Source organism: Gorilla gorilla, chromosome 4 (assembly GCF_029281585.2).
Source record: "Gorilla gorilla gorilla isolate KB3781 chromosome 4, NHGRI_mGorGor1-v2.1_pri, whole genome shotgun sequence".
Classification (NCBI taxonomy): domain Eukaryota; kingdom Metazoa; phylum Chordata; class Mammalia; order Primates; family Hominidae; genus Gorilla; species Gorilla gorilla.
The window spans coordinates 180,255,246-180,279,570 of NC_073228.2; the positions used below are offsets into that span (position 1 = coordinate 180,255,246).

General features: G+C 42.3%; 1 protein-coding gene across 3 annotated transcripts in view; it reads left to right on the forward strand.

The window, feature by feature from the left end:
- FAF2 (Fas associated factor family member 2) overlaps nt 1-24,325 on the forward strand; it is a 61,879-nt gene that overhangs the window by 28,017 nt on the left and 9,537 nt on the right. For 2 of the 3 annotated variants that reach the window (XM_004043054.5, XM_055386317.2), the window contains 9 exons: nt 2,863-2,931; nt 10,069-10,203; nt 12,663-12,739; nt 15,906-16,044; nt 17,710-17,795; nt 17,895-17,986; nt 20,200-20,377; nt 22,627-22,798; nt 23,713-23,856. In XM_004043054.5, coding sequence (XP_004043102.1) covers nt 2,863-2,931; nt 10,069-10,203; nt 12,663-12,739; nt 15,906-16,044; nt 17,710-17,795; nt 17,895-17,986; nt 20,200-20,377; nt 22,627-22,798; nt 23,713-23,856 — 1,092 coding nt within the window. The remainder of the gene's footprint in view (nt 1-2,862; nt 2,932-10,068; nt 10,204-12,662; nt 12,740-15,905; nt 16,045-17,709; nt 17,796-17,894; nt 17,987-20,199; nt 20,378-22,626; nt 22,799-23,712; nt 23,857-24,325) is intronic. The other variant, XM_019028186.4, reaches the window with a different exon arrangement.

Genomic DNA, 24,325 nt, shown 5'->3' on the forward strand with positions numbered 1-24,325 from the left:
ATAATATCTAGAGGATTTCAGCTTATAGCTATGATGACTGAAGCTTATACAAAAAGGTCCTTTTAACTCGGACTGATTCTTCTACGATTTAAGCCCATAGTGTGTGCCTGGTACTAGTGAATATTACAGTGAATTGTTCCCTGCTCTCGGAGAACTTACATTACACCCTCTGAGAAGGCAATCGAATGAATGTAAATCATCATAAGATAGGAAACAATAGGCACATAAGAGACATAGAAAACAATTTTGGTATTTAGAGGAGGGAGCAGTCATTTGCACACTGGGAAGATGGTAAGATTAGAGTCCAATTCTTTTTTTTTTTTTTTTTTTTTTGAGATGGAGTCTCGCTCTGTCACCTAGGCTGGAGGGCATTGGCATGATCTCGGCTCACCACAACCTCTGCCTCCTGGGTTCAAGCGATTCCCCCACCACAGCCTCCCAAGAGTATCTGGGACTACAGGCACGCAGCACCACCATGCCGAACTAATTGTTTTTTTTTTTTTTTTTGAGATGGAGTCTTGCTCTGTCACCCAGGCTGGAGTGCAGTGGCGCTATCTCAGCTCACTGCAAGCTCCACCTCCCTTGTTCACGCCATTCTCCTGCCTCAGCCTCCTGAGTAGCTGGGACTACAGGCACCCGCCACCATGCCCGGCTAATTTTTTGTATTTTTAGTGAGACGGGGTTTCACCATGTTAGCCAGGATGGTCTTGATCTCTTGACTTCATGATCCGCCCACCTCAGCCTCCCAAAGTGCTGAGATTACAGGCGTGAGCCACTGTGCCCGGCCTTTTTTTTTTTTTTTTAAGTTGAGGTGGGGTTTCACTGTGTTAGCCAGGATGGTCTGGATCTCCTGACCTCATGATCTGCCCGCCTCAGCCTCCCAAAGTGCTGACGTTACAGGCATGAGCCACCGCGCCCGCCCTTTTTTTTTTTTTTTTTTAAGTAGAGGTGGGGTTTTAACCATGTTGGCCAGGCTGGTCTCGAACTCCTGACCTCAAGTGATCCGCCCACCTCAGCCTCCCAAAGTGCTGGGATTACAGGCGTGAGCCACCATGCCTGGCCTAGAGTCCAATTCTTAAAGAGAATCCACAGCGAGAAGGAGGAACCCTGGACATCCCAGTCCTTTAGTGAGTTGTAATGTAGGACACTGAAAGTTAAGGGGGTCCTATTGGAAGCCAGAAGGGAATAGGCAAATAAGAAGAGTCCTGTAATGGTCAGGACCTAAAATCCAGACTCAGAACTGTCAAAGCCAGTGGTTCTTAGAGGAGCTTTTCTATTTCAGCATTTTAAACATTAACATTTTTTACTGCAAGTTTTTGTACTACATGTATAATTATAAAAAATGAAAACTTGTATACCTAAAAATCCAAAATTCGGTTTTTGAATTTTGTTTCATTTTTTTAAGCTCTGGAAAAGAAATGCATTCCACATTAAACCCTTCACATTGCACATAAAGGAAACTAAATTCAGAGTTAAAATGTGCCTGTCCGTGGCCATGGGGTGCAGAATTAGGCAAGAACTTCAGTTTTCAGACTCATCAGTCCATACTACTACATTCTTGTCAGGTTGAGATCAGTCTCTTTGCCCTGAAGCTTACTAGTTGTTTAGAGGAGTTTCTTGAGGATAGAGACTACATCTTATTCATTTTCTGTCCCTCCAACATAGTAAGTTAGTGCTGTACAGAATAGGCATGTAGCACACATTTGACAAATGAAAGGATGGATGGATAGATGGATGGTTTTGGCTTTTATATTAGACTTTGAAGGAATGCTAGAGTTTAGCTCTATGGAAATTCTGGGCATGAGATGTATACATGAACTGTTAGATTTGCTGAATATTGGACATCTGAACGGAAATAGTGAGAAAATACTGTAACTGCAGTGGCTCACACCTATAATCCCAGCACTTTGGGAGGCCAAGGCAAGAGGATTGCTTGAGCTCAGGAGTTGGAGACCAGCCTGGGGAATATAGAGAGACCCCATCTTTACAAAAAACATCCAAAATTTAGCTGGGTGTGGTGGTGCACACCTGCAGTGCAAGCTACTCAGGAGGCTGAGGCGGGAGGATCGCTTCAGCCTGGGAAGTTGAAACTGCAGTGAGCAGTCATTGCGCTATTGCACTCCAAACTGGATGACAGAGCAAGACCCTGTCTCGAAAAAAAAGTGGCGGGGGGTAGGGGGGTCGGTATGTTAGGTTTTACACAGTTCATATTATAAACTAGGTTAATACCAGTATATAAAATGAAATAAGTTAATGAAAGGCATGACGTTTTACAGGAAAGGTGCATTACATCATTATGTAGAGGTTGAGTATTCCTTATCTAAAATGCTTGGAACCACAAGTGTTTCAGATTTGGATTGTTTTGAGAATTTGGAATATTTACGTTTTACTGAATGAGCATCTCAAATCTGAAATGTTCCACTATGCATTTCCTTTGAGACATGTCAGCACTCAAAATGTTTCAAAAAATGTTGGAGCATTTTAGGTTTCAGATTTGGGATGCTCAACCTGTACTATCAACAGAATAGCTGTTTAGCATTAAATAATATTTTGCTTAGCCCACAGGTTGAAAAATCTTTAATTTTTTAAACTTGAATTTGAGAGGAGAATATTGATCTTAGTCAGTACTCCTCTTAATTGAAAGCCTTGAAGTTTTAAAAGGAATTATCATTTTTTTAGTTCTTTACGCATCTAGAACAGTTAGCTGACTGTGTAAATTCTGAATCAGTGAAGTTTTACCATACTTTAACACTCACTTTTAACATTTTTTAGTGTATTTTCCTAGCAGTATATGGTGTAAAAATACTCACATGTATACTGTTGGTTTTTCTCTAAGTAACTTGTTTTCATCCTTCTTTTCAGGATCTCACTGGCATCGAATCTATGGATCAGTGTCGCCATACCTTGGAACAGCATAACTGGAACATAGAGGTATAATAGGATGTGTTCTGAGCTTATTTCTTTTTCTCTGGTCTGATTAAGAATCAAAACCGTATGTTTTTCCATAGCAGGAATCTTTTCAGTAGATTTTTTTCAGAATTATGACTCTAAAAATAAAAGTGCAGGAAGGTAAAGAATGTGAGAAAGTTTATAAAATCATAGAAAAATTTGTGACTAAATCCCTCAATATAGTGCCCCACCCCCTACTGTTTGTTAGTATCTTGTTGGGAAGACAATTGGTTTTTGTATATTTAGTTTTTAACCAGATGTCTTGATGTGAACCTTCTTCTTACATATTTTATAGTTTATTCTTTGGGGTTGTCTAGGTAGTCATGTTCTCTGCAACTCTTCTCCTTGACCATTGAATTAGCAAGAACTTTAAAACACTGTCAGTTGATAATGATAATAGCATTTTGTCCTCACTATAATGCCTCTGATTTTTTTTTTTTGAGACAGAGTCTCGCTCCGTCTCCCAGGCTAGAGTGCAGTGGCGTGCTCTCAGCTCACTGCAACCTCTGCCTCCCAAGTTCAAGCGATTCTCCTACCTCAGCCCCCTGAGTAGCTGGGATTACAGGCACACACCACTGCACCCGGCTAATTTGTATTTTTAGTAGAGACGGGGTTTCACCATGTTGCCTAGGCTGGTCTTGAACTCCTGACCTCAGATGATCCGCCCCGCTCAGCCTTCCAAAGTGCTGGGATTACAGGCGTGAGCCACTGCGCCTGGCCATGCTTCTGATTTTTTATTAGCAAGTGTGATGTTAGTTGTTACTTTGAGATAGATCTCCAAGGATGTAAGCTCCCTAAGAGCAGAGATTTTTTTGTTTTGTTTTAACTGCTGTATTCCCAGCATATAACATGGAAATAAATATCTGTTGGCTTTTCCCTTCCATTCTTAGTATATTAATAGTTTATACTGAGTGGATGTTGAATTTTGTCAAACACCCTCTTGATCCCAAATTACTGTTTTAATTATTATATGCTATTTTAAAAGGGTGCTGGATTCCTAAAAATGTGTTCCCTTTTTTTTTCCAGTTTTTTTTTTTTTTAATAAAACGTATTCCTAATATGATTTCATTATTCAACACATTTTTGAGCAATTAAACTCTAGGCTCTGGCATTATATTAGTGAACAAAAGTAAGTCCTTACTCTTTTTTAATTTTTTTAAGACGGGGTCTTGCTCTGTCACCTGGGCTGGAATGCATTGGCACAAGCATACCTCACTACAGCCTTTGACTTCTGGGCTCAAGCAATTTTCCTGCCCTAGCCTCCCAAATAGCTGGGACTACAAACATGTAACACCATGCCCAGCTGATTTTTAATTTTTTTGTGGAGACGAGGTCTTGCTGTGTTGCCCAAGCTGGTCTTGAATTCCTGGGCTCAAGCAATCCTCCTGCCTCAGCTTCCCAAAGTACTGGGATTACATGTGTGAGCCACCACATCCAGCCAAGTCCCTACTCTTATGGAACTTAATTCTAGAGAATTTCAGTTTGTAATAAATGACCGGAGGGGAACATCACACACGGGGCCTCTCGTGGGGTGGGGGGCTGGGGGGCTAGGGGAGGGATAGCATTAGGAGAAATACCTAATGTAGATGACGGGTTGATGGGTGCAGCAAACCACCATGGCATGTGTATACCTATGTAACAAACCTGCACATTCCGTACATGTATCCCAGAACTTAAAGTATAATTTAAAAAAATAAATAAATGACAAATGAGATGAGCATAGGAAATGGAACAGAGGATCTGGAGAGTTTTGCTTTTTGTTTTTTTATCTTTATTTATTTTTATTTTTTTGAGATGGAGTTTTGCTCTTGTTGCCCAGGCTGGAGTGCAGTGGTGTGATCTTGGCTCACTGCAACCTCCGCCTCCCGGGTTCAAGCAATTCTCCTGCCTCAGTCTCCTGCGTAGCTGGGATTATAGGTGCGCACCACCACGCCCGGCTAATTTTTTGTATTTTTAGTAGAGACGAGGTTTCACCATATTGGCCAGGCTGGTCTTGATCTCCTGACCTTGTGATCCACCCACCTCGGCCTCCGAAGGTGCTAGGATTACAGGCATGAGCCACCACACCTGGCCTTGTTTTTTTTCTTTCTAAGAGACAGGGTTGGGCCGGGCACGGTGGCTCACGCCTGTAATCCCAGCACTTTGGGAGGCCGAGGCGGGCAGATCACGAGGTCAGGAGATCGAGATCATCCTGGCTAACACGACGAAACCCTGTCTGTACTAAAAATATAAAAAATTAGCCAGGTGTGGTGGTGGGCGCCTGTAGTCCCAGCTACTCGGGAGGCTGAGGCATGAGAATGACGTGAACTCGGGAGGCAGAGCTTGCAGTGAGCTGAGAGCATGCCACTGCACTCCAGCCTGGGGGACAGAGTGAGACTCCGTCTCAAAAAAAAAAAAAAGGGAGAGAGAGAGACAGGGTCTTACTGTGTCATCCAAGCTGGAGTGCAGGTTTGATCATAGCTCACTGCAGTTGAACTCCTGGGCTCAAGCATTCCTCTGACCTCAGCTTCAAGTAGATGGGACTACAGGCCCACGCTACCACACCGGGCCCTAGTGTTCAAGTTCTTGTGTGAATATGTGTTTTCATTTCCTTTGGGTCTATACCTAGGAATGGACTTTGCTGAGTCATATGGTGACACTATGTTTAACCTTTTGAAGAGCTCCCAGACTGTTTTCAAAGTGGTTATACCATTTTAAATTCCCAACAGCGTTGTAGGAAGGTCTGAATTTCTCCACACCCTCACCAACACTTGTTAATATTTGTCTTCTAGATCATACTCACCCTAGTGATCTAGGGTGGTTTTGATTTGCATTTCCCTAGTGGCTAAAATGATGTTGAATATTTTTTCATATTCTTATTGAACATTTGCATATCTTCTTTGCAAAAATGTCTATTCAAGTCCTTTGCCAGTTCTTAAATTTGGTTATCTTTTTCATGTTGAGCTGCGAAAGTTTTTTTGTTTGTTTGTTTGTTTGTTTTTGTTTATGTTTTTGTTTTGAGATGAAGTTTCACTCTGTGGCACAGGCTAGAGTGCAGAGGCGTGATCACGGCTCACTGCAACCTCCACCTCCCAGGTTCAAATAATTTTCCTGCCTCAGCCTCCTGAGTAGCTGGGACTACAGGTGCCCCATGCCCGGCTAATTTTTGTATTTTTAGTAGAGGCGAGGTTTCTCCATGTTGGCCAGGCTGGTGTTGAACTCCTGGCCTCAAGTGATCCACCCGCCTCGGCCTCCCAAATTCCTGGAATTACAGGCGTAAGCACTGCGTCTGGCCAGTTTATGTTTTTTTGAGACAGGATTGCTCTCTGTTGCCCAGGCCGGAGTACAGTGGTACTATTATGGCTAACTGCAGCCTTGACCTCCCAGACTCAAGTGATCCTTTCACTTCAGCCTCCTGAGTAGCTAGGACTACAAGCACACACCACCACATCCAGCTAATATTTTATTTTTTTATTTTTTGTACAGATGGGGTCTCGCTGTATTGACCAGGCTGGTCTTAAACTCCTGGGCTCCAGTGATTCTCCCACCTTGTCTTCCCAAAGTGTTGGGATTACAGACGTGAGCCACCATGCCTGGTGCTTATCTGATATTTAATTTGCAAATGTTTTCTCCCTTTCTGTGAGTTATCTTTTTACTCTCTTGATAGTGGTTTGTGGTTTTGTTGTTGTTGTTGTTGTTGTTGTTTGTATTTTTAGTAGAGACGGGGTTTCGCCATGTTGGCCAGGATGGTCTTGATCTCTTGACCTTGTGATCCGCCCGCCTCGGCCTCCCAAAGTGCTGGGATTACAGGTGTGAGCCACTGTGCCCGGCCTGTTTTTTTGTTTTGTTTTTTTTTTTTGAGAGATGGAGTCTTGGTTTGTTGCCCAGGCTGGAGTGCAGTGGCCTGATCATAGCTCACTGTAACCTTGAAGTCCTGGGCTCAAGAAGCCTTCCTGCCTCAGCCTTCCTGACACCTCGGACTACAGGTACATGCCATCTTGCCGCATTCATGATAGTGTAATTTGATGCAGAAAAGTTTTTCGTTTTGATGAAGTCCAATTTATCTACTTTTTTCTTTTGTCACGTGTGCTTTTGTTGTCGTATCTAAGATACTTTTGCTTAATCTGAGGTTGGGAAGATTTATACCCTTGTTTTAAGAGTTTTATAATTTCAGCTTTTACATTTAGGTTTTTGATGTATTTGATGTATTTGTAGTTAATTTTTATGTATAGTGTGATCTAGGGGTTAATCCACTTTCTTTTGCATGTGGATATCCAATTATCCCAGCATCATTTGTTGAAAGATTATTCTTTCCTCATTGAATTGTAAAACTAGGGGACTACCTGATATTAGCCAAATTTCAAAGTTTGAAGCCAGTAATTGAGTTCAGAGGGCACACTGCCCTCCTAAAGACCACCTTCACTTCTGAAACCACCTGCAGTTTCAGAGTGTCGCAAAACCGTCTTCAGATTTGCTAATTCACTAGAACTCACTGAAAGTTGTTATAGTCATGGTTATAGTTTATTATAGGGAACATATAGATTAAAAGCAGCTAAAGGAAGAGACAAATAGGGCAGAGTTGGCCGGGCGTGGTGGCTCACGCCTGTAATCCCAGCCATTTCGGAGGCCAAGGTGGGTGGATCACGAGGTCGGGAATTTAAGACCATTCTGGCCAATATGGTGAAACCCCATCGCTACTCAAAATACAAAAATTAGCTGTGTGTGGCGGTGCGTGCCTGTAATCCCAGTTACTTGGAGGATGAGGTGGGAGAATTGCTTGAACCTGGGAGGGGGATGTTGCAGTGAGCCGAGATTGTACTACTGCACTCCAGCCTGGTGACAGAGCTAGACTCCGTCTCAAAAAAAGAAAAAAAAAGAAAAAAAAGGGGCAGAGTCTAAAACGATTTTGGACATGAAGCTTGCATACTACGCTCCTGCAGAGTCGGGACACATTACCTTCTTGGCATAGATGTATAACAATATGCATGAAGTATAGTAGCCCCCTCCACCCACAGTTTCACATTCTGTGGTTTCAGTTACTCATAGGCAACTGTGGTTTGAAAATATTAAGTGGAAGATTCCAGAAATAAACAATTCATAAGTTTTAAAATGCATGCTGTTCTGAGAAACATGATGAAATCTCACTCTGTCCCATTCTACCTTACCCGGAACGTGAATTATCCATTTGTCCAGCGTCTCCATGCTGTATACAAGACCCACCTGTTAGTCAGTTAGTAGCCGTTATCAGATCAACTGTTGTGCCATTACAGTACTTTTGTTCAGGTCCCCCTATTTTACTTAATATTGGCCCCAAAGCACAACAGTAGTGATGCTGGCAACTCAGCTATGCTAGAGAGAAGCCAGGAAATGTGTCCTTTAAGTGAAAAGGTTAAAGTTCCTGGCCAGCAGTGGCTCATGCCTGTAATCCCAGCACTTTGGGAGGCCGAGGCGGGTAGATCATGAGGTGAGGAGTTCAAGACCAGCCTGGCCAAGATGGTGAAACCCCGTCTCTACTAAAAATACAAAAATTAGCTGGGCACGGTGGCAGGAGCCTGTAATCCCAGCTACTCGGGAGGCTGAGGCAGGAGAATCGCTTGAACCTGGGGGCGGAGGTTGCATTGAGCTGAGATCATGCCACTGCACTCCAGCCTGGGCAACAGAGTAAGACTCCATCTCAAGAAAAAAAAAAAAAAAGGTTAAAGTTCCTGGCTTAATGAGGAAATAAAAAAATTATATGCGGAGGTTGCTAAGATCTAGCTTGTGTTTGTGAAATTGTGAAGAAAGAAAAAGAAATTCATAGTAGTTTTATTGTCACACTTCTGCAAAAATTGCAGCCACAGTGCATGATAAGTGCATAGTTAAGATGGAAAAGGCATTTTTTGAGTGGAAGACATGAAGAGAAATAGCTTCCAATGACAGCATTCAAGTTCGGTACTATACATGGTTTCAGGAATCTACTAGAGGTCTTGGAACATATCCCTGTGGATAAGAAGGGACTACTGTATTGCCAACCAGGGAAGCTTCAGTGCTTCCAGAGAATTTATTAGGGCATCATTACATAGGCACGATTGATTTGCTTGGCTGCCCACATGGTTGAACTCAGTCTTCAAGTCAACTGATACCAAGTTGTCCAAAGTTCCCCACCCTAAACCACATGGTTGGTCTTTCTGGCATGGCCGGCTTTCACCCTAAGACTACTGGGTGTTGCAGCTGCAACCTAAAATCTAGTAACAAAGACATGCTTATCAGGTCTGGCATAGATTACCTCCCAAAAGGGAAAGATCAGACATCTCTTTGGGTAAGGTCAACTTTTTTTTTACTACATTGAGACAAATATCTATTTCAAGGACAGAGTTAAGGAGGGAATGAATTTTTTAAACTGAATATCAGTAGTCTGACAGGAGTTGTATTAGGATCTTTATGTGTGGCCAACTCGTTAAATTTTCAGATTAACTCAGAAATATTGTTCCTTTATTTTGCACATGAGGAAACTGAGGCTCATATGTTTTTTTCTTCTTTATTTTTTATTTTTAGAGACAGGGTCTCGTTTCATTGCCCTGGCTGGTCTCAAATTTCTGGTCTCTGGGCTCAAGCAATCTTCTCACCTCAGCCTCCCAAAGTGTTAGGATTACAGGTTTGAGCCACCGCGCCTGACCTGAGGCTCATACATTGAGCAACTTTTCCGAGAGATGGAGCTAGGATCAGACCGAAGTTTCTCTGCTGCAAGCCCCTTCGTCAGATGCCACTCGTCAGGACTGCTTCACTGCATAACTCCAGGGGTACTGCCTACATTGTATTCTCTGAGGATGGCTTTTCTTGGGATTGTACAGTGAAGCACTTTATATCCCAGCCACCCTAAATAATACATACCATCTGAATCCAGGCAGTACGCTTGCTGCATAAATGTAGCTTCCAGACAAGTTTCCTCGTCTCCTCTACCGTGGATGCATTCTGGGGTGACGACTCCAGTTGCCTCCAAGTACAGCCGGTTAACAGGCCCATGAAGGTGCACTCCTCAGTGACCTTTTGGTGTATTCATGACCATCCTGTTTTGGAATACCACGCAATAGTTGCCTCACCTCTTGTTGTTGGTTGATTTGAGCATCGCTGAAACTCTTGCCACTCTGTTTTCCTTCTCAGGCTGCTGTACAGGACAGATTGAATGAGCAAGAGGGCGTACCTAGTGTTTTCAACCCACCTCCATCACGACCCCTGCAGGTTAATACAGCTGACCACAGGATCTACAGCTATGTTGTCTCAAGACCTCAACCAAGGGCAAGTTATTTCATAGCTGGAATTTCTCCCTTTTTTGTTTATAAGTATATCCACTTGGTTATATTGATCTCCCTGTGACAGGAGCAAAACAAATATTTAGAATGTAAACCTGTTAGTTAGACTTGGCCCGTTGGGTATATTATTTTGCCTTGATTCCTCAAGGAATTGTTACAGAAACTACTCTTTTTTTTTTCTTTTCTTTGCCAGTTATTTGGAGAGTGTTTTCTGCCTCTTAAGTTACAATTTGTTTACTCAAGTTCTTTGTTGCTTCAGTTTACTTAATCTTAAACCAGTTTTGAGGAAGTACATGGAATCTTTGTAGGAGCTTTGGCCACGTCTTTGAAATTAGCCTTGAAGGGCTAGTAGCAAGGAGGTGGTTCACTTAAATTTGACAGACATTTAAGAGTACTCCAATAACCTGGTATCTTGCTACTGGGGATCCAGACTTGAATAAAGAGCCAGTCTTCCCATTTCAAATTCAGTTTCTCACAGTCTGTTGAAGGAAGTGAGATGTGTACACTGATAATGAATTCTAAAGAACTGCTTGGACTTTCTTTTTCTTACCCTTGGGGTTATACTCACCTCTTATACTTTTATACTTGCATTTAGAATCCTAAGAAAACACTCCCTTTAACATTGCAGCAGTTAGAATTTACTCCATCATCAGCCTTTTTGTGGAGTACTTGATTTTTGTTGTGTTTTGTTCTGTTTGAGACAGGGTCTCACTCTGTCGCCCAGCCTGGAGTGCAGTGGCATGATCTTGGCTCGCTGCAGCCTAGACCTGCTGGGCTCAAGCAGTCCTCCACCTCAGCCTCCTAAGTAGCTGGGACTACAAGTGTGCACCACCATCCTGGTTAATTTTTGTATTTTTTGTAGAGATGGGGTCTTGCTATGTTGCCCAGGCTGGTCTTGAACTCCTGAGCTCAAGTTATCTGCCCACCTCAGCCTCCCAAAGTGCTGGAATTACAGGCTTGAGGCACTGCGCCTGGCCTACTTGATGTTTTAAAACATGTTTCTGAGTAGTGCTCTGTGGTTTTCTGAAGTACAGTAGCAGATTCCCATGTCAGCCATGGGGCTCCAAAGCTTCCTGGCCACAGACACAGAAAGTGTCTCAGGTTAACACAATGTGACATCTATGAAATGCTTTATAAATTATAGAGCCCTGGATGTATGCTAGTTTTAATAATTAATAACAGCAATAATAATTAGCATTATTACTAAGATAAGCAGCTATATGGGGATTTGTCATTGTGGTTAATATAATTATTTAACGTTTATATACCAATGTCCAAGGTTAGTAATAGTGATTATCTTTCTTGCTTTTTCTATATACATTATTTTAGGTTTTTATGTTTGTTTGTTTTGTTTTGGGACAGAATCTCCCTCTGTTGCCCAGGCTGGAGTGCAGTGGTGTGATCTCAGCTCACTGCAACCTCAGCTTCCCAGGTTCAAGCGATTCTCCTGCCTCAGCCTCCCGAGTAGCTGGGATTACAGGCGCCCACCACCGCGTCTGGCTAATTTTTGTATTTTTAGTAGAGACGGGGTTTCACCATGTTGGCCAGGCTGGTCTCAAACTCCTGACCTCAAGTGATCTGCCTGCCTTGGCTTCCCAAATTGCTGGGAGTACAGGTGTGAGCCACCACACCCAGCTAATTTTTGTATTTTTAGTAGAGACAGGGTTTTACCATGTTGACCAGGCTGGTCTCGAACTCCTGACCCCAGGTGATCCATCCGCCTCAGCCTCCCAAAGTGTTGGGATTACAGGCGTGAGCCACCAAGCCTGGCTTATTTCTGTATACCATATTTTGATGTGTAAATCTAAAAAGGAAAGAATGAGTGTGTATCATTTGGGGGACATTAATTTGCAATTGAATTTGACAAGTCTATAAGTAGCTGCCAAAAGTAAGTATTAAGGCAGTTTTGGTTTTTATTTGTTTGTTTGTTTTTTTGAGACAGAATCTTGCTCTGCCCCCAGGCTGGAGTTCAGTGGCGCGATCTCGGCTCACTGCAACCTCCGCCTCCTGGGTTTAAGCAATTTTCCTGCCTCAGCCTCCCTGAGTAGCTGGGACTACAGGTGCATGCCACCATGCCTGGCTAATTTTTGTATTTTTAGTAGATATGGGATTTCACCGTGTTGGCCAGGCTGGTCTCAAACTCCTGACCTCAGGTGATCTGCCCCACTCAGCCTCCCAAAGTGCTGGGATTACAGGCAGGAGATACAGCTCTGGACCTTAAAGCAGATTTAATACAAAAATTCTGCAAAAAAAAATGATAGTAAGATGAAATAAGACCAAAGATGGTGGCACTTAGAAGGATGAGGTGGCCAGGAAGAAGGAACTGTATTTTAGAGGAACAAATCACATGGAAGGACCAAAAAGAGTGAGAAAATCTGACCTAGCCATTTGATAAAATATTAGGGATTGAGAGAATTGTCTCTAACTTTGTTTTTGGACTTTCAGGGGCTGCTTGGATGGGGTTATTACTTGATAATGCTTCCATTCCGGTTTACCTATTACACGATACTTGATATATTTAGGTATGTACCTTTGGATTTATGTATTAGTAGAATAGTAAGACTTTGGAGCTGAAATTTAGGCCAAAATAAGCTTTATGCTCTATCAGTGTTGACTTACCAATTTGTCATGAGATCGAATACACTTCCCAAACTGTCTTTTAATACAGCTTACAAGTATTTTAAATTGTTGAAGCATTGGCAGGCATTGTGAAATGGAATTGTTTTTAAATTAGTCTTACCTCTTGTTTGCAAAAACCAGTCTGACTATATTTATTTGTCTCCCCCTCCTCCCCCCACCATATTTGTCACCTCTGCACTTCCTAGTTGATGTCCACACCCTTTCCTTTCTAACCACTATCATCTCCTAGCTTCACACTCCTTAGAACTTTCTTCCTCAACTACTTCTCCTCCACCTGACTGCTCACAATCCCAACAAATTCTCTTGCTCTGAGATTACCCAGTTTGCCCTTGATTCCTCCCACGATAGTTGGACCTCCCTAGACATAGCCACTCCTGTTACACCTTTTCTTTCTTTTTTTGAAACAGAGTCTTGCTCTGTCGCTGTCACCCAGGCTAGAGTGCAGTGCCACCATCTCGACTCACTGCAACCTTCACCTCCTGGGTTCAAGCGATTCTCATACCTCAGCCTCCCAAATAGCTGGGATTACAAGCATGCGCCACCACGCCTGGCTAATTTTTGTATTTTTAGTAGAGACAGTAGAGATGGAGTCTCATTTTGTTGGCCAGGCTGATCTTGAGCTCCCGGCCTCAAGTGATCCACCTGACTTGGCCTCCCGAAGTGCTGGGATTGCTGGCATGAGCCACCATGCCTGGCAGCTTCAGTACCTTTTCACTTTGCCCTGGCAGCCCCTAGGTTGCAAACACTGGAACCCTTTTATGTATATACCCACTTGCTTCATACCTTCACCTTTCTTCTAGCTTCCTTCATGTACCATTAAAAGAGCTTATTATTGGAAGCTACAGAGGGTCCAAGGCCAGAAAATGAGTGGGGCTCAACTGGCCGGGCTCTGTGGCTCACGCCTGTAATCCCAGCACTTTGGGAGGGCGAGGTGGGCGGATCACAAGGTCAGGAGATCAAGACCATCCTGGCTAATACTGTGAAACCCTGTCTCTACTAAAAATACAAAAAATTAGCCAGGCGCGGTGGTGGGTGCCTGTAGTCCCAACTACTCAGGAGGCTGAGGCAGGAGAATGGCGTGAACCCGGGAGGCGGAGCTTGCAGTGAGCCTAGATCGCACCACTGCACTCCAGCCTGGGCGAGAGAGTGGGACTCCGTCTCACAAAAAGAAAAAGAAAAAGAAACGAAAATGAGTGGGGCACAACTTCTTAGCACGTCAGGCTTGGGTTATCTGATCCAGAGCCACGTCTAGGCTTTATGGGGAACTAAAATGTTCAAGGGCATCCAGGCCAGCAGATGGAGCTGGGATATGTAGTCTGGGCCTTCCCTGGAAGTACAGGGAACCTGTACTTCCCTTCAAATATGGGACAGCCTTTACCCTGCTCTAGGGAGCAGAGGCTGAAGTTGTGGGTCCAGCAGCTGCATAAATACAAGGGTCAGATAGTACCTTTTATATTGGACCCTTGGTGTTTTATAAGGCTGTCTACTTAATGGCTTTCTTGCTTTAGCAACATTCTTCATGATCACTAATTAATTGCTTAGTACTCTTTCCATCCCCATTTTATTTAGAATGAACATGTAAAAATCTTTAAAATCATAATGAAAACTAAGTTGACATCTCTTTTTTTTTTTCTAAAAAATAAAAAAAGCTGATTGTCCTAAATTGTGTAGGTCGTGGGAATATTGTGTAATGAGGAAAAAAAAATAAAGCCTTTAAGAGAGAATTCTAAAATGCTTAATTTCAAAGAAAGTAGTTAAAACATCAGTCTTCTGACGAATTTCTAACCATTCCCCCCACGTATACAACTTACTACATTTTGTGCTTTTAATTCGCTCTGGAATGTTGGTGTCAATGAATTTGGTTTGATTACTCGGGAGAAATTCCAAGTAGAGTTGTATACGCAGGGGGAATTTGTTGGGATAATGCATTGACTCACTTTTTGTTAAGGAAAAGTATCATAGTTTAATCACCTTGTCTGTGCTGAAAACGTTTCAAGTAAATGAATATTGTTTGCTTTTCTAGGGAAAATATGCATGGCATGTATTACTAATTTTAATGCAGCTGTATCATCCAACCAACTTGTTTAATGTTAGGTAACACATTAGCCTCTGTCCCGTTGCCTTCTCTGGAAACCTAAAGGATAAATAAATGGTACTATACAAATAGGGTAGGCCCTTTAGAAACAGATGTGTGGTACCATTAGGTATGTATTCTTCACTTTACAAGAGCTGCCAGTACTCCACATCTGCCAGGGTACTGTGGAGCAGTTTTATAACTTCCTCCATGGTTGCCATCAACCATAAATCATCAAGCAAAAGGTACTTGCCCCTTTGAAGAGCAAGTAAGTCATAACCGCAACTTCAGATTTGAAGTTCCTGTCCATAATTTGAATAGTTTGGGGTTGTGAACTCAATATTTAAAATCCCAGGAAAACAGAAAGGAGAAGAAGGGGCAAGTAGGACAACCAGAAGGTGACCTCTGTTCTAGAGCACTGTCCAGTAGAACTCTCTGTGATGATAGAAACGTTCTGTATCTCCGCTGTTCAATATGAAAGCCATTAAACACGTGGCTGTTGAGCACTTGAAATGTGGCTAGCATTACTAAGGAACTGAATTTTAATTGTATGTAATAGATTTAAATTCAGAATAGCCACATTTGACTAGTGGCTACAGTATTTAGACGGTGCCATTCTAGAGAGTCTGGGTGCATAGCCTGACACATGATCTTTTTGGATACTGTGTCTTCCCTTCCAAACCCTTCTAGCCCTAAATTGTTCTACAAAAAATACTCAGGATTTATGTAGGCCAGTGTTGGAATTTATAATCCCAGTAGTTTGCATTCTTCCTGAACAGGCAATAGAATAACACTTGCTGCTTTGTGGCTTTTGAACCAGACTCTACTCTCGGATTTGATGGTCCACTCACAGACCGTTCACCTCCCTTTGTTGCCGTGCCTCTGGCTCTGTTACAGGAATCTGTACAAATTGGCCCACTCCATATGCACTATAGTAAGCTGGATTCATGTGATATTTATTCCTTCCTCCCCAGGTTTGCTCTTCGTTTTATACGGCCTGACCCTCGCAGCCGGGTCACTGACCCCGTTGGGGACATTGTTTCATTTATGCACTCTTTTGAAGAGAAATATGGGAGGGCACACCCTGTCTTCTACCAGGGAACGTACAGCCAGGTCAGTGCCACAAACCATATAGATGCCAACTTACCGAAATGATTCTATCCTCAAAGGAAAGCATAGCCCAGCACTGATCATGTCCTTCTTGTACTCAAAAACCTTAATTAGCTCTTCACTGCTTACAGGGGGGGTAATAAAAAAGACCAAACCTTTTAGCTGGCCCCTCTTTGATCTAATGCTGCCCTTCTTTTGAGGTCTTTTCTGCATAACTTATTTTGCCATACCCTCAGTTCCAGCTGACTCATTCCCTGAACATAGTCTGTACTTGCCTACCTCTGTGCCTTTGCTTTTGCCGGTCCATCCGCGTGGAATGCCTTCCTCACATTTTTGCTAATTGGAATCTTGCCAGTCCTTCAACTATATTATGTCACTCCCCACTTACAGCTATCCCTGATTGTTGTGCCCTGTCCTGCCCTATCTCATCATCTAGAATACTAATCTTTCCCTTTGTTCTTCCATAGCTTTTAAAAATTGATAGCAATTTTATATTCTTTCCTATATCATTTGTGTTCGTGTCTAATCTCTGCTACCAGACTGAAAGCCCCTTGAAGGCAAAGCCTACATCTTCTTTGATCTCTCACAGAATTGAATAAGGACATAGACCATAGACTCAGGGTAGCACATCTCATTCAACCTCAGCCATGTAGACCTTTGACTCAAGACCTCACCATTCAGGGGAGGAAAAATTAGAGTTCTGTGGGTATTTGGTATATCTCTAGTTTGCCAGAGAAATACATAGAATTAACACTACAGGAATAGGGAAAACTATGGGAATGCTGTGGGAATAGGCAAAAGGGGGTTCTATTATGCAGCCTCCAGAATTCCTGAATCTGTCTGGAGAAAGAAAAATGCTCACCCTTGCTTCCTGCTTTCATTTTCCCACATCTGCTTTTTATCATAGTCAGTCTCCTCACTGGCTGTTCCCACCACACTCAACAAAAACTGAGAACCTGCTGTATGCCAGGCAATGTCCTCAGTGCTAGAGATACAGAGATGAGTGAGATGAGCACCTCCCGTGTACCCTCTCTGCTATGATCGTGAGGGTAGACCACCCTTGACCATGTCAGCAGTCGTACAGTGTAATGTGCTCAGGAGCACGCACATGCAGGAGCACGCACAGGAGTCTTGGGCGCTAGCCTTGTCTTTGAAAGTCTTTTACACCCTATGCTCTTTAGAATGCCTTTGGATCGTACAGTCCATCATTCCTACTCGATATGTGGCCTGAGATCAGGGTTGTCTTCGCAGTTATTTTTTACTTACAAGGATGTTGTAGCTGTGAAGTAGAAAAATTCTCACCTCCCTTTCATATGGTCAGATTCTCCTGTTTTTATCTTCCTTAGACTGTGGGTGCAGCTGACTTTTCTGTGGTTTGTTGGGAACCTGTGTTTGTAAGCCTGTCTACTCTCATGTGTCTGTTAAGTTTGAATCCTAACAACACTAAAACCTTTTCATTAAAGCTTGTTAGCCTGGAGTTTCTATAGGGAGAACAATGCCAGGGGTGTGAAGGTAGGAGCTCAGGAATTTTCTGATTTCTTGCTCACCTTTTTTCCTTATTTTTCCTTTTGTTCCTAAATACATAACTGTATCCATTAGGACCCTTAGCTTAAATATAAGCTCAAGGCACAGTCTTCTTAATAGTGAGTGACCTTCTCTTTCTCACAGGCACTTAACGATGCCAAAAGGGAGCTTCGCTTTCTTTTGGTTTATCTTCATGGAGATGATCACCAGGACTCTGATGAGTTTTGTCGGTAAGTGGATTGATTATTTTCCTTCTCTTTTCTGACTCTTTCTGGTGACAGTTTGTAGTCAGCAAGTTGTTCTCATGTCCTTTTCATACCTTTCCACAGCAACACACTCTGTGCACCTGAAGTTATTTCACTAATAAACACTAGGATGCTCTTCTGGGCATGCTCTACAAACAAACCTGAGGGATACAGGGGTAAGTTATGTTTCTTCTGCCTCATTGAGATTGTTGGAGTATCTCTGGAATAGTCTGGAAAGACATGCCATGCCATTTATTACAAGTGTGTTTGTTCTGTGGTAGATACGATGCTAGTTGCTGTTTTATATTGTCTCATTTAATCCTCTCAGCAGTCCTGAGAGATGGGGGGTCATACTACCTTCGCTTTATGGTTTAGGAAATAGGCTCAGAGAGTTCAAGCCACTGGCTGAAGATCACACAATTAGCAAGTTTTATTTTTTTTTTGTTTTTATTTAATTAATTAAAAAAATTTTTTTGAGATGGAGTCTTGCTCTGTCGCCCAGGCTGGAGTGCAGTGGTGCGATCTTGGCTCACTGCAACCTCCGCCTCCTGGGTTCAAGCGATTGTCCTGCCTCAGCCTCCTGAGTAGCTGGAACTACAGGCATGCACCACCACGCCCAGCTAATTTTTTTGTATTTTTGGTAGAGATGGGGTTTCACCATGTAGCCTCAAACTCCTGGACTCAAGTGAGCAGCCCACCTCAGCCTCCCAAAGTGCTGGGATTACAGGTGTGAGCCACTGCGCCCCGCCATAATTAGCAAGTTGTAGCGTACAATCGGGTCTGCCAGATTCTAAAGCCCGTTCTTCACATTCAGCATTGCCAAAGCCTGCCACGTTCATAGAAATACCCAGTCTTGGCTAGCAGCTTGCTTTTAATCTTAATGGGCTTTTTACTGAAGAGTTTATTCTTTTCATCAACAATTTTAACAGAGCCCTTGCATAGTGAGTCAGTTGTTTGAGTACCTTGAGTGCTGATACGGATTTGGAAACTTCAGATCTTTGCTGACAATAACTCTTCTTTGGAGATAAGTATTTTTAGACGGTTAGTAAAAGATGCGAAGGCATCCAGTGAGGAAAAATGTAGTCATTTTTGTGGCTACTTCTATCCAGCAACTTTTGAGTTTATATTAGCATGCCACATACTGTGCCATGTCTTGAGAACCAAAGATGTGGCAGATGTTGTCCCTGCATCCCAGAGTCTGAATCTTAAGCCTAATTGTTTTTAAACATCCAAATTCCTGCATGCGTTTTGCCATTCTAATATGGCTTTGCAGGGGGCAGAAGGGAGGTTGTGAATAGAAGGAAGGTAAGGATGTTTTTTCTTAATAGAAGTTTATAAAATCTCTTATTTCACACCATAAGGAAAACATAGGTAAAACTCTGTTATGGTAAAAATCTTGGTCATTTGGAAACCAATTTTTTTTTTTTTTTTGAGACCAAGTCTTACTCTGTCACCCAGGTTGGAGTGCAGTGGTGCGATCTCAGTTCACTGCAGCCTCCACCTCCCGGGTTCTAGCGATTCTCCTGCCTCAGCCTCTCGACTATCTGGAATTACAGGCACGTACCACCACACCCTGCTAATTTTTGTATTTTTTGTAGAGATGGGGTTTCATTTTGTTGGCCAGGCTGGTCTCAAACCCCTGACCTCAAGTGATCCAACCACCTCGGCCTCCCAAAAGTGCTAGGATTAAAGGTGTGAGCTACCAGCCCAGCCTCAACTTTCTATTAATAAGCTTCTTTGGAACAGAAAAACTAACCTTTTTAAGGGTAGAGAAAAGTTACTTGGGGAGAAAGGATAAGGAAAGGATTAGGCAAGAGAAAAAAAAATGATGATGGAGATTATTATCAGTATCATCAGGCTGAGACTTGCAGCCTTGTGCCCTTTTAGGTTTGAGCCCTTGTACAGGGAAAAACTGTGCCAGATTCTTTATAGATCCTTTTCCTACCATCAAGTAGACATTATCCTTAAACTCTGCAGCCTTCCCTGGCATCATCACAACAACCACACCGCCACCAGGAAAGCCTGTCCTATTCTAGTCAAGCACCTAGGGATAGGCATGCAAATTGATAACAAAAACAAAAGATTACAAAACTGGGAGGAACTGGGCATGGTGGCACACTCCTGTAATCCCTGCTTCTCAGGAGGCTGAGGTGGGGAGGGTCACTTGAGCCCAGGAGTTGGAGACCAGCCTGAGCAACATAGTGAGACCCTGGCTCAAAAAAAGAATAGAAAGAAACTAGGAGGCGGGGAAAAAGCAGAGACTAAATGATACCTCCCGTCTTCCCCAACCAGGATTAAAACAGTTCTCTCTCACTCATTGTGGAAAGTCTAAGGGTTGATCTTTTTCACCGTCAAGTCCTGCCCTTGATCTGTTGGGTCTTTTTGTCAGTCTCACAGGCTTTACGAGAGAACACCTATCCATTCCTGGCCATGATTATGCTGAAGGATCGAAGGATGACTGTGGTGGGACGGCTAGAAGGCCTCATTCAACCTGATGACCTCATTAACCAACTGACATTTATCATGGATGCTAACCAGACTTACCTGGTGTCAGAACGCCTAGAAAGGTACAAGGGAGTTCCCTTCTGGAACAGAGAGAGACCAGTTGTAAATTTGGAGGGCTGACCTCTGGGGCTCTACCAATCCTGACTTCTTCTGTGCATCAGGCCACTATTAGCTTTTAGCTTTGCCCATTTATTGTCAAAATATTTATATACTTTGACCTAAATTACTCTATATCAGGTAATCTGTTCTTAGAGATGTTCAAAATAAAGACAAGGGCTGGGTGCAGTGGCTAACACTTGAAATCCTAGCACGTTAGGAGGCTGAGGCAGGAGGATTACTTGAATCCAGACTGGGCAGCAAAGCAAGACCCCATATCTACAAAAAATAAGAAAAAATTAGCTAGGCGTGGTGGTACATGCCTGTAGTCCCAGCTGCTTGGGAGCCTGAGGCAGGAGGATTGCTTGAGGCCAGGAGTTTGAGGCAGCAGTGAGCTCTGATTGTGCCTCTGCACTCCAGCCTGGATGACAGAGCAGGACCCTGTCTTTAAAAAACAATAAATGAATGAATAAACAAAGACAGGCCTCTGTGCTCAAGAATGTATATTGTGGCATTTAGAATAGCTGAATATAATATAAAGAACTTCGATGTAAAAAAAAAAGTGGAATGGTTATAATTCCTCTCCATTACATAAGTTATGTACATTAATTATAGGAAATCCTAAAACCACAAAAAAGCACAAGGAAGAAATTTAAGATCACTGATAATCCTACCACCACTTGAACATTGTTATAAATTTTTTTAATTTTATACACAACACACACCCCTATATACGTACACATTTATTTGTAAAATTGGGATAATACTTTTTTACAACCCTTCTTTATGTAAGAATATATCACGGCCTTTTCGCTCATCATTAAATATTCTGCCACATTTTAAAAATTACTGCATAACATTCCATTATCTAAATACATCATAATTTAACCAGGCCACTCTTGTTGGATTTTTAGATTATTTTCGGTTTGTTACTATTATAATTAGCATATAGGGAGATAATTTTTTGCAATTTGTGATGGTTTCCTTAGATTAAAATTTAAATTCCTGGAAGTGCAGTTTCTGGGTGAGACAATCAATATAAGTATATTTTAAGGCTCTTGATTTGTAATGCCAACTTGCCCTCAAGAAAGTTAAACAAACTTAAATTTTATGGAAAGTTTTTAATAACATGGGGACATGCTTGTTACATATTAGAAAAATGCAGAATCAGGCCGAGCATGTTGGCTCATACCTGTAATCCGAGCATTTCGGGAGGCTGAGGTAAGAAGATTGCTTGAACTCAGGAGTTTGAGGTCAGCCGGGGCAACATGGTGAAACCCCATCTCTACAAAAAATACAAAAATTAGCTAGGCGTGGTGGCACACGCCTGTAAGCTGAGGTGGCAGGATTGCTTTAGCCTAGGAGGTTGAGGCTGCAGTGAGTCATGATCGCACCACTGCACTCTAGCCTGGGTGACAGGCTAGCCCTGTCTCCAAAAAAAAAGAAAAATGCAAGATCAAAATCCTGTAAATATAGCGTTATTTTAACTGTGTAAAAAAATGCATAGAACAGGAAACTTTCCGAGGTAACTGAAATGTTCTGTCTTGATTGGAGTGGTGATTACATGGTTACATTTATCAAAATTCATTGAATTGTACATTTAAGATCTGTGCATTTCACTGCATGTAAATTTTATCTTAATTTTTAAAGATAAAATCTGTTCAACTATTTTGATGGGCTAAATATTTTGGCTAAGAGAAAACAGAAATTTGTTGGAGAGAAAATAGGAGATATGCCAAATGTTATAATGTTTTATCTTTGATTAGTGATTCTCTGAATAACTCTGAAAACTCTACATTTTCAGATCTGCTACAATGTGTGTATGGATATATATGTGTGTGTTTTGGTTTTATGAGATCAGTACAAAAATGCAGTCACCCAAAATGGTATTTACTTGTAAAATATGATATTGATGATCCCTTCATAATAACAGTACTGTGTCACATTTGTTAGAATTAGGGGAAACGTTTTATTTTAAAAGAGGAGAGGAAAGCTTGCTGTTTCCTTTTCTGCCAAATTAAACTGAGAAAAAAGGTGGCTTATTCAGATTCTGCCACGCTCTGCTTTTGGAATCCCTTATGGCAGTGTGAAATCGTCATCTGCTAAGAATATCAACATTTTTACACACACACACACAGAGAAGATTTCAATATAAGAAAACACAGAACTTTGTGAGAGTGCTGTTTTTCTTCTCTTGCTTTTGATCTATTCACAGGGAAGAAAGAAACCAGACCCAAGTGCTGAGACAACAGCAGGATGAGGCCTACCTGGCCTCTCTCAGGGCTGACCAGGAGAAAGAAAGAAAGAAACGGGAGGAGCGGGAGCGTAAGCGGCGGAAGGAGGAGGAGGTGCAACAGCAAAAGTTGGCAGAGGAGAGACGGCGGCGGGTAATGGACGTGTGGCTTTGCTCCCTGTGGGTCCCAAACTGCCGAGACTTTGCCATCTTGGTCTTAAGTGTGAAAGGAAAAAATGATAGCCACCTTAAACAGACTAAGAGGGAAAAAAAAAAGGAAAAAGGAAAGAAAAAATTACAACATGTTGGGATTAGGGGTGATTTAAATTTTTCATACCATTTAAATATTCATTCTTCTTTAAATAAAAATTTAAAAAAAGAGACGGGCTTTGCCATATTGGCCAGGCTGCTCTCGAACTCCTGACCTCACATGATCTGCCTGTCTTGGCCTTCCAAAGTGTTGGCATTACAGGTGTGAGCCACCATGCCTGGCCCTAAATATTCATTCTTAATACCAGTATTAGCTGATTTGGCACTTTACTCATTATCTTTTTGTTTTTGTTTTGTTTTGTTGTTGTTGTTTTTGTTCCCTAGCAATCAGACTGAGATATGCATTATCTTATTTGATTATGTATTACCGCTTACCTATAACCAGTGTCTTTTAGCCGTTTCCTTTTATTTCTTTTTTTTTTTTAAGAGACAGGGTCTCACTGTGTTGCCCAGGCTGGAGTGCAGTGGCTATTCACCAGTGCAATCATGGCGCACTACACCCTGAAACTCTTGGGCTTAAGAAGTCTTGCTGTGGCCTCTCAAGTAGCTGGAACTACAGGCACATACCATGGCACCCTGCTCCCTTTCCCCTTTTTCTCAAATAAATACCTAGACATAATAAAGAATACATGAGATGCAATTGTACTTTAAATTTAGGTTGTTTTTGACTATTCCTGAGAGATTTTTCTCAGAATACTTAGTCATTAATTTTTCTTCTGACGACTGCGTAATAAAGCTACATGGTCATTGTATTTATTTCTTGAGCTGTAGCCTCACCTTTGCTTTGTGTCTCTGCAGAATTTACAGGAGGAAAAGGAAAGGAAGTTGGAATGCCTGCCCCCTGAACCTTCCCCTGATGACCCTGAAAGTGTCAAGATCATCTTCAAATTACCTAATGATTCTCGAGTAGAGAGACGATTCCACTTTTCACAGTCTCTAACAGTAAGGACCACCTAAGTTCTGTGAAGTGTATGTAGCATCTGGGCTATAGATTTGGAGCTTTTACTGACTCTTGAGAGTGGTGTTGGTGTATCTGCTGCTCTGATGAACAGGGAACAGAGAGAGAGAGAGAGAGAGAGAGATGGGTATGCCATCCGTGGACACCAGGAAGAGTACTGTGGACTGCTGTAGGCTCCTTCAGTTCTAGCTTCCAACTCAAAGCAATTTTTAAGTTTTTGTTTAATTATGTTTCGGCTCTGCTAAGAAAAAAAGGTACCTTACATAAGTCCCTCAAAAGACTTGTGTGTTTGAAGATGGGAGGCTCTTCCATGCTGTCTTCCTGCATTGGCTTCAGAATCCCACCAGAACCCCTGCTCTGTAGGAAAAGCTCTGTCTCCAGTGACCTAAAAGCACTGAAGTGACATTATCTGAATATAAGTGCACTTGCAGTTTGGATGCAGTTGTCTCTCTC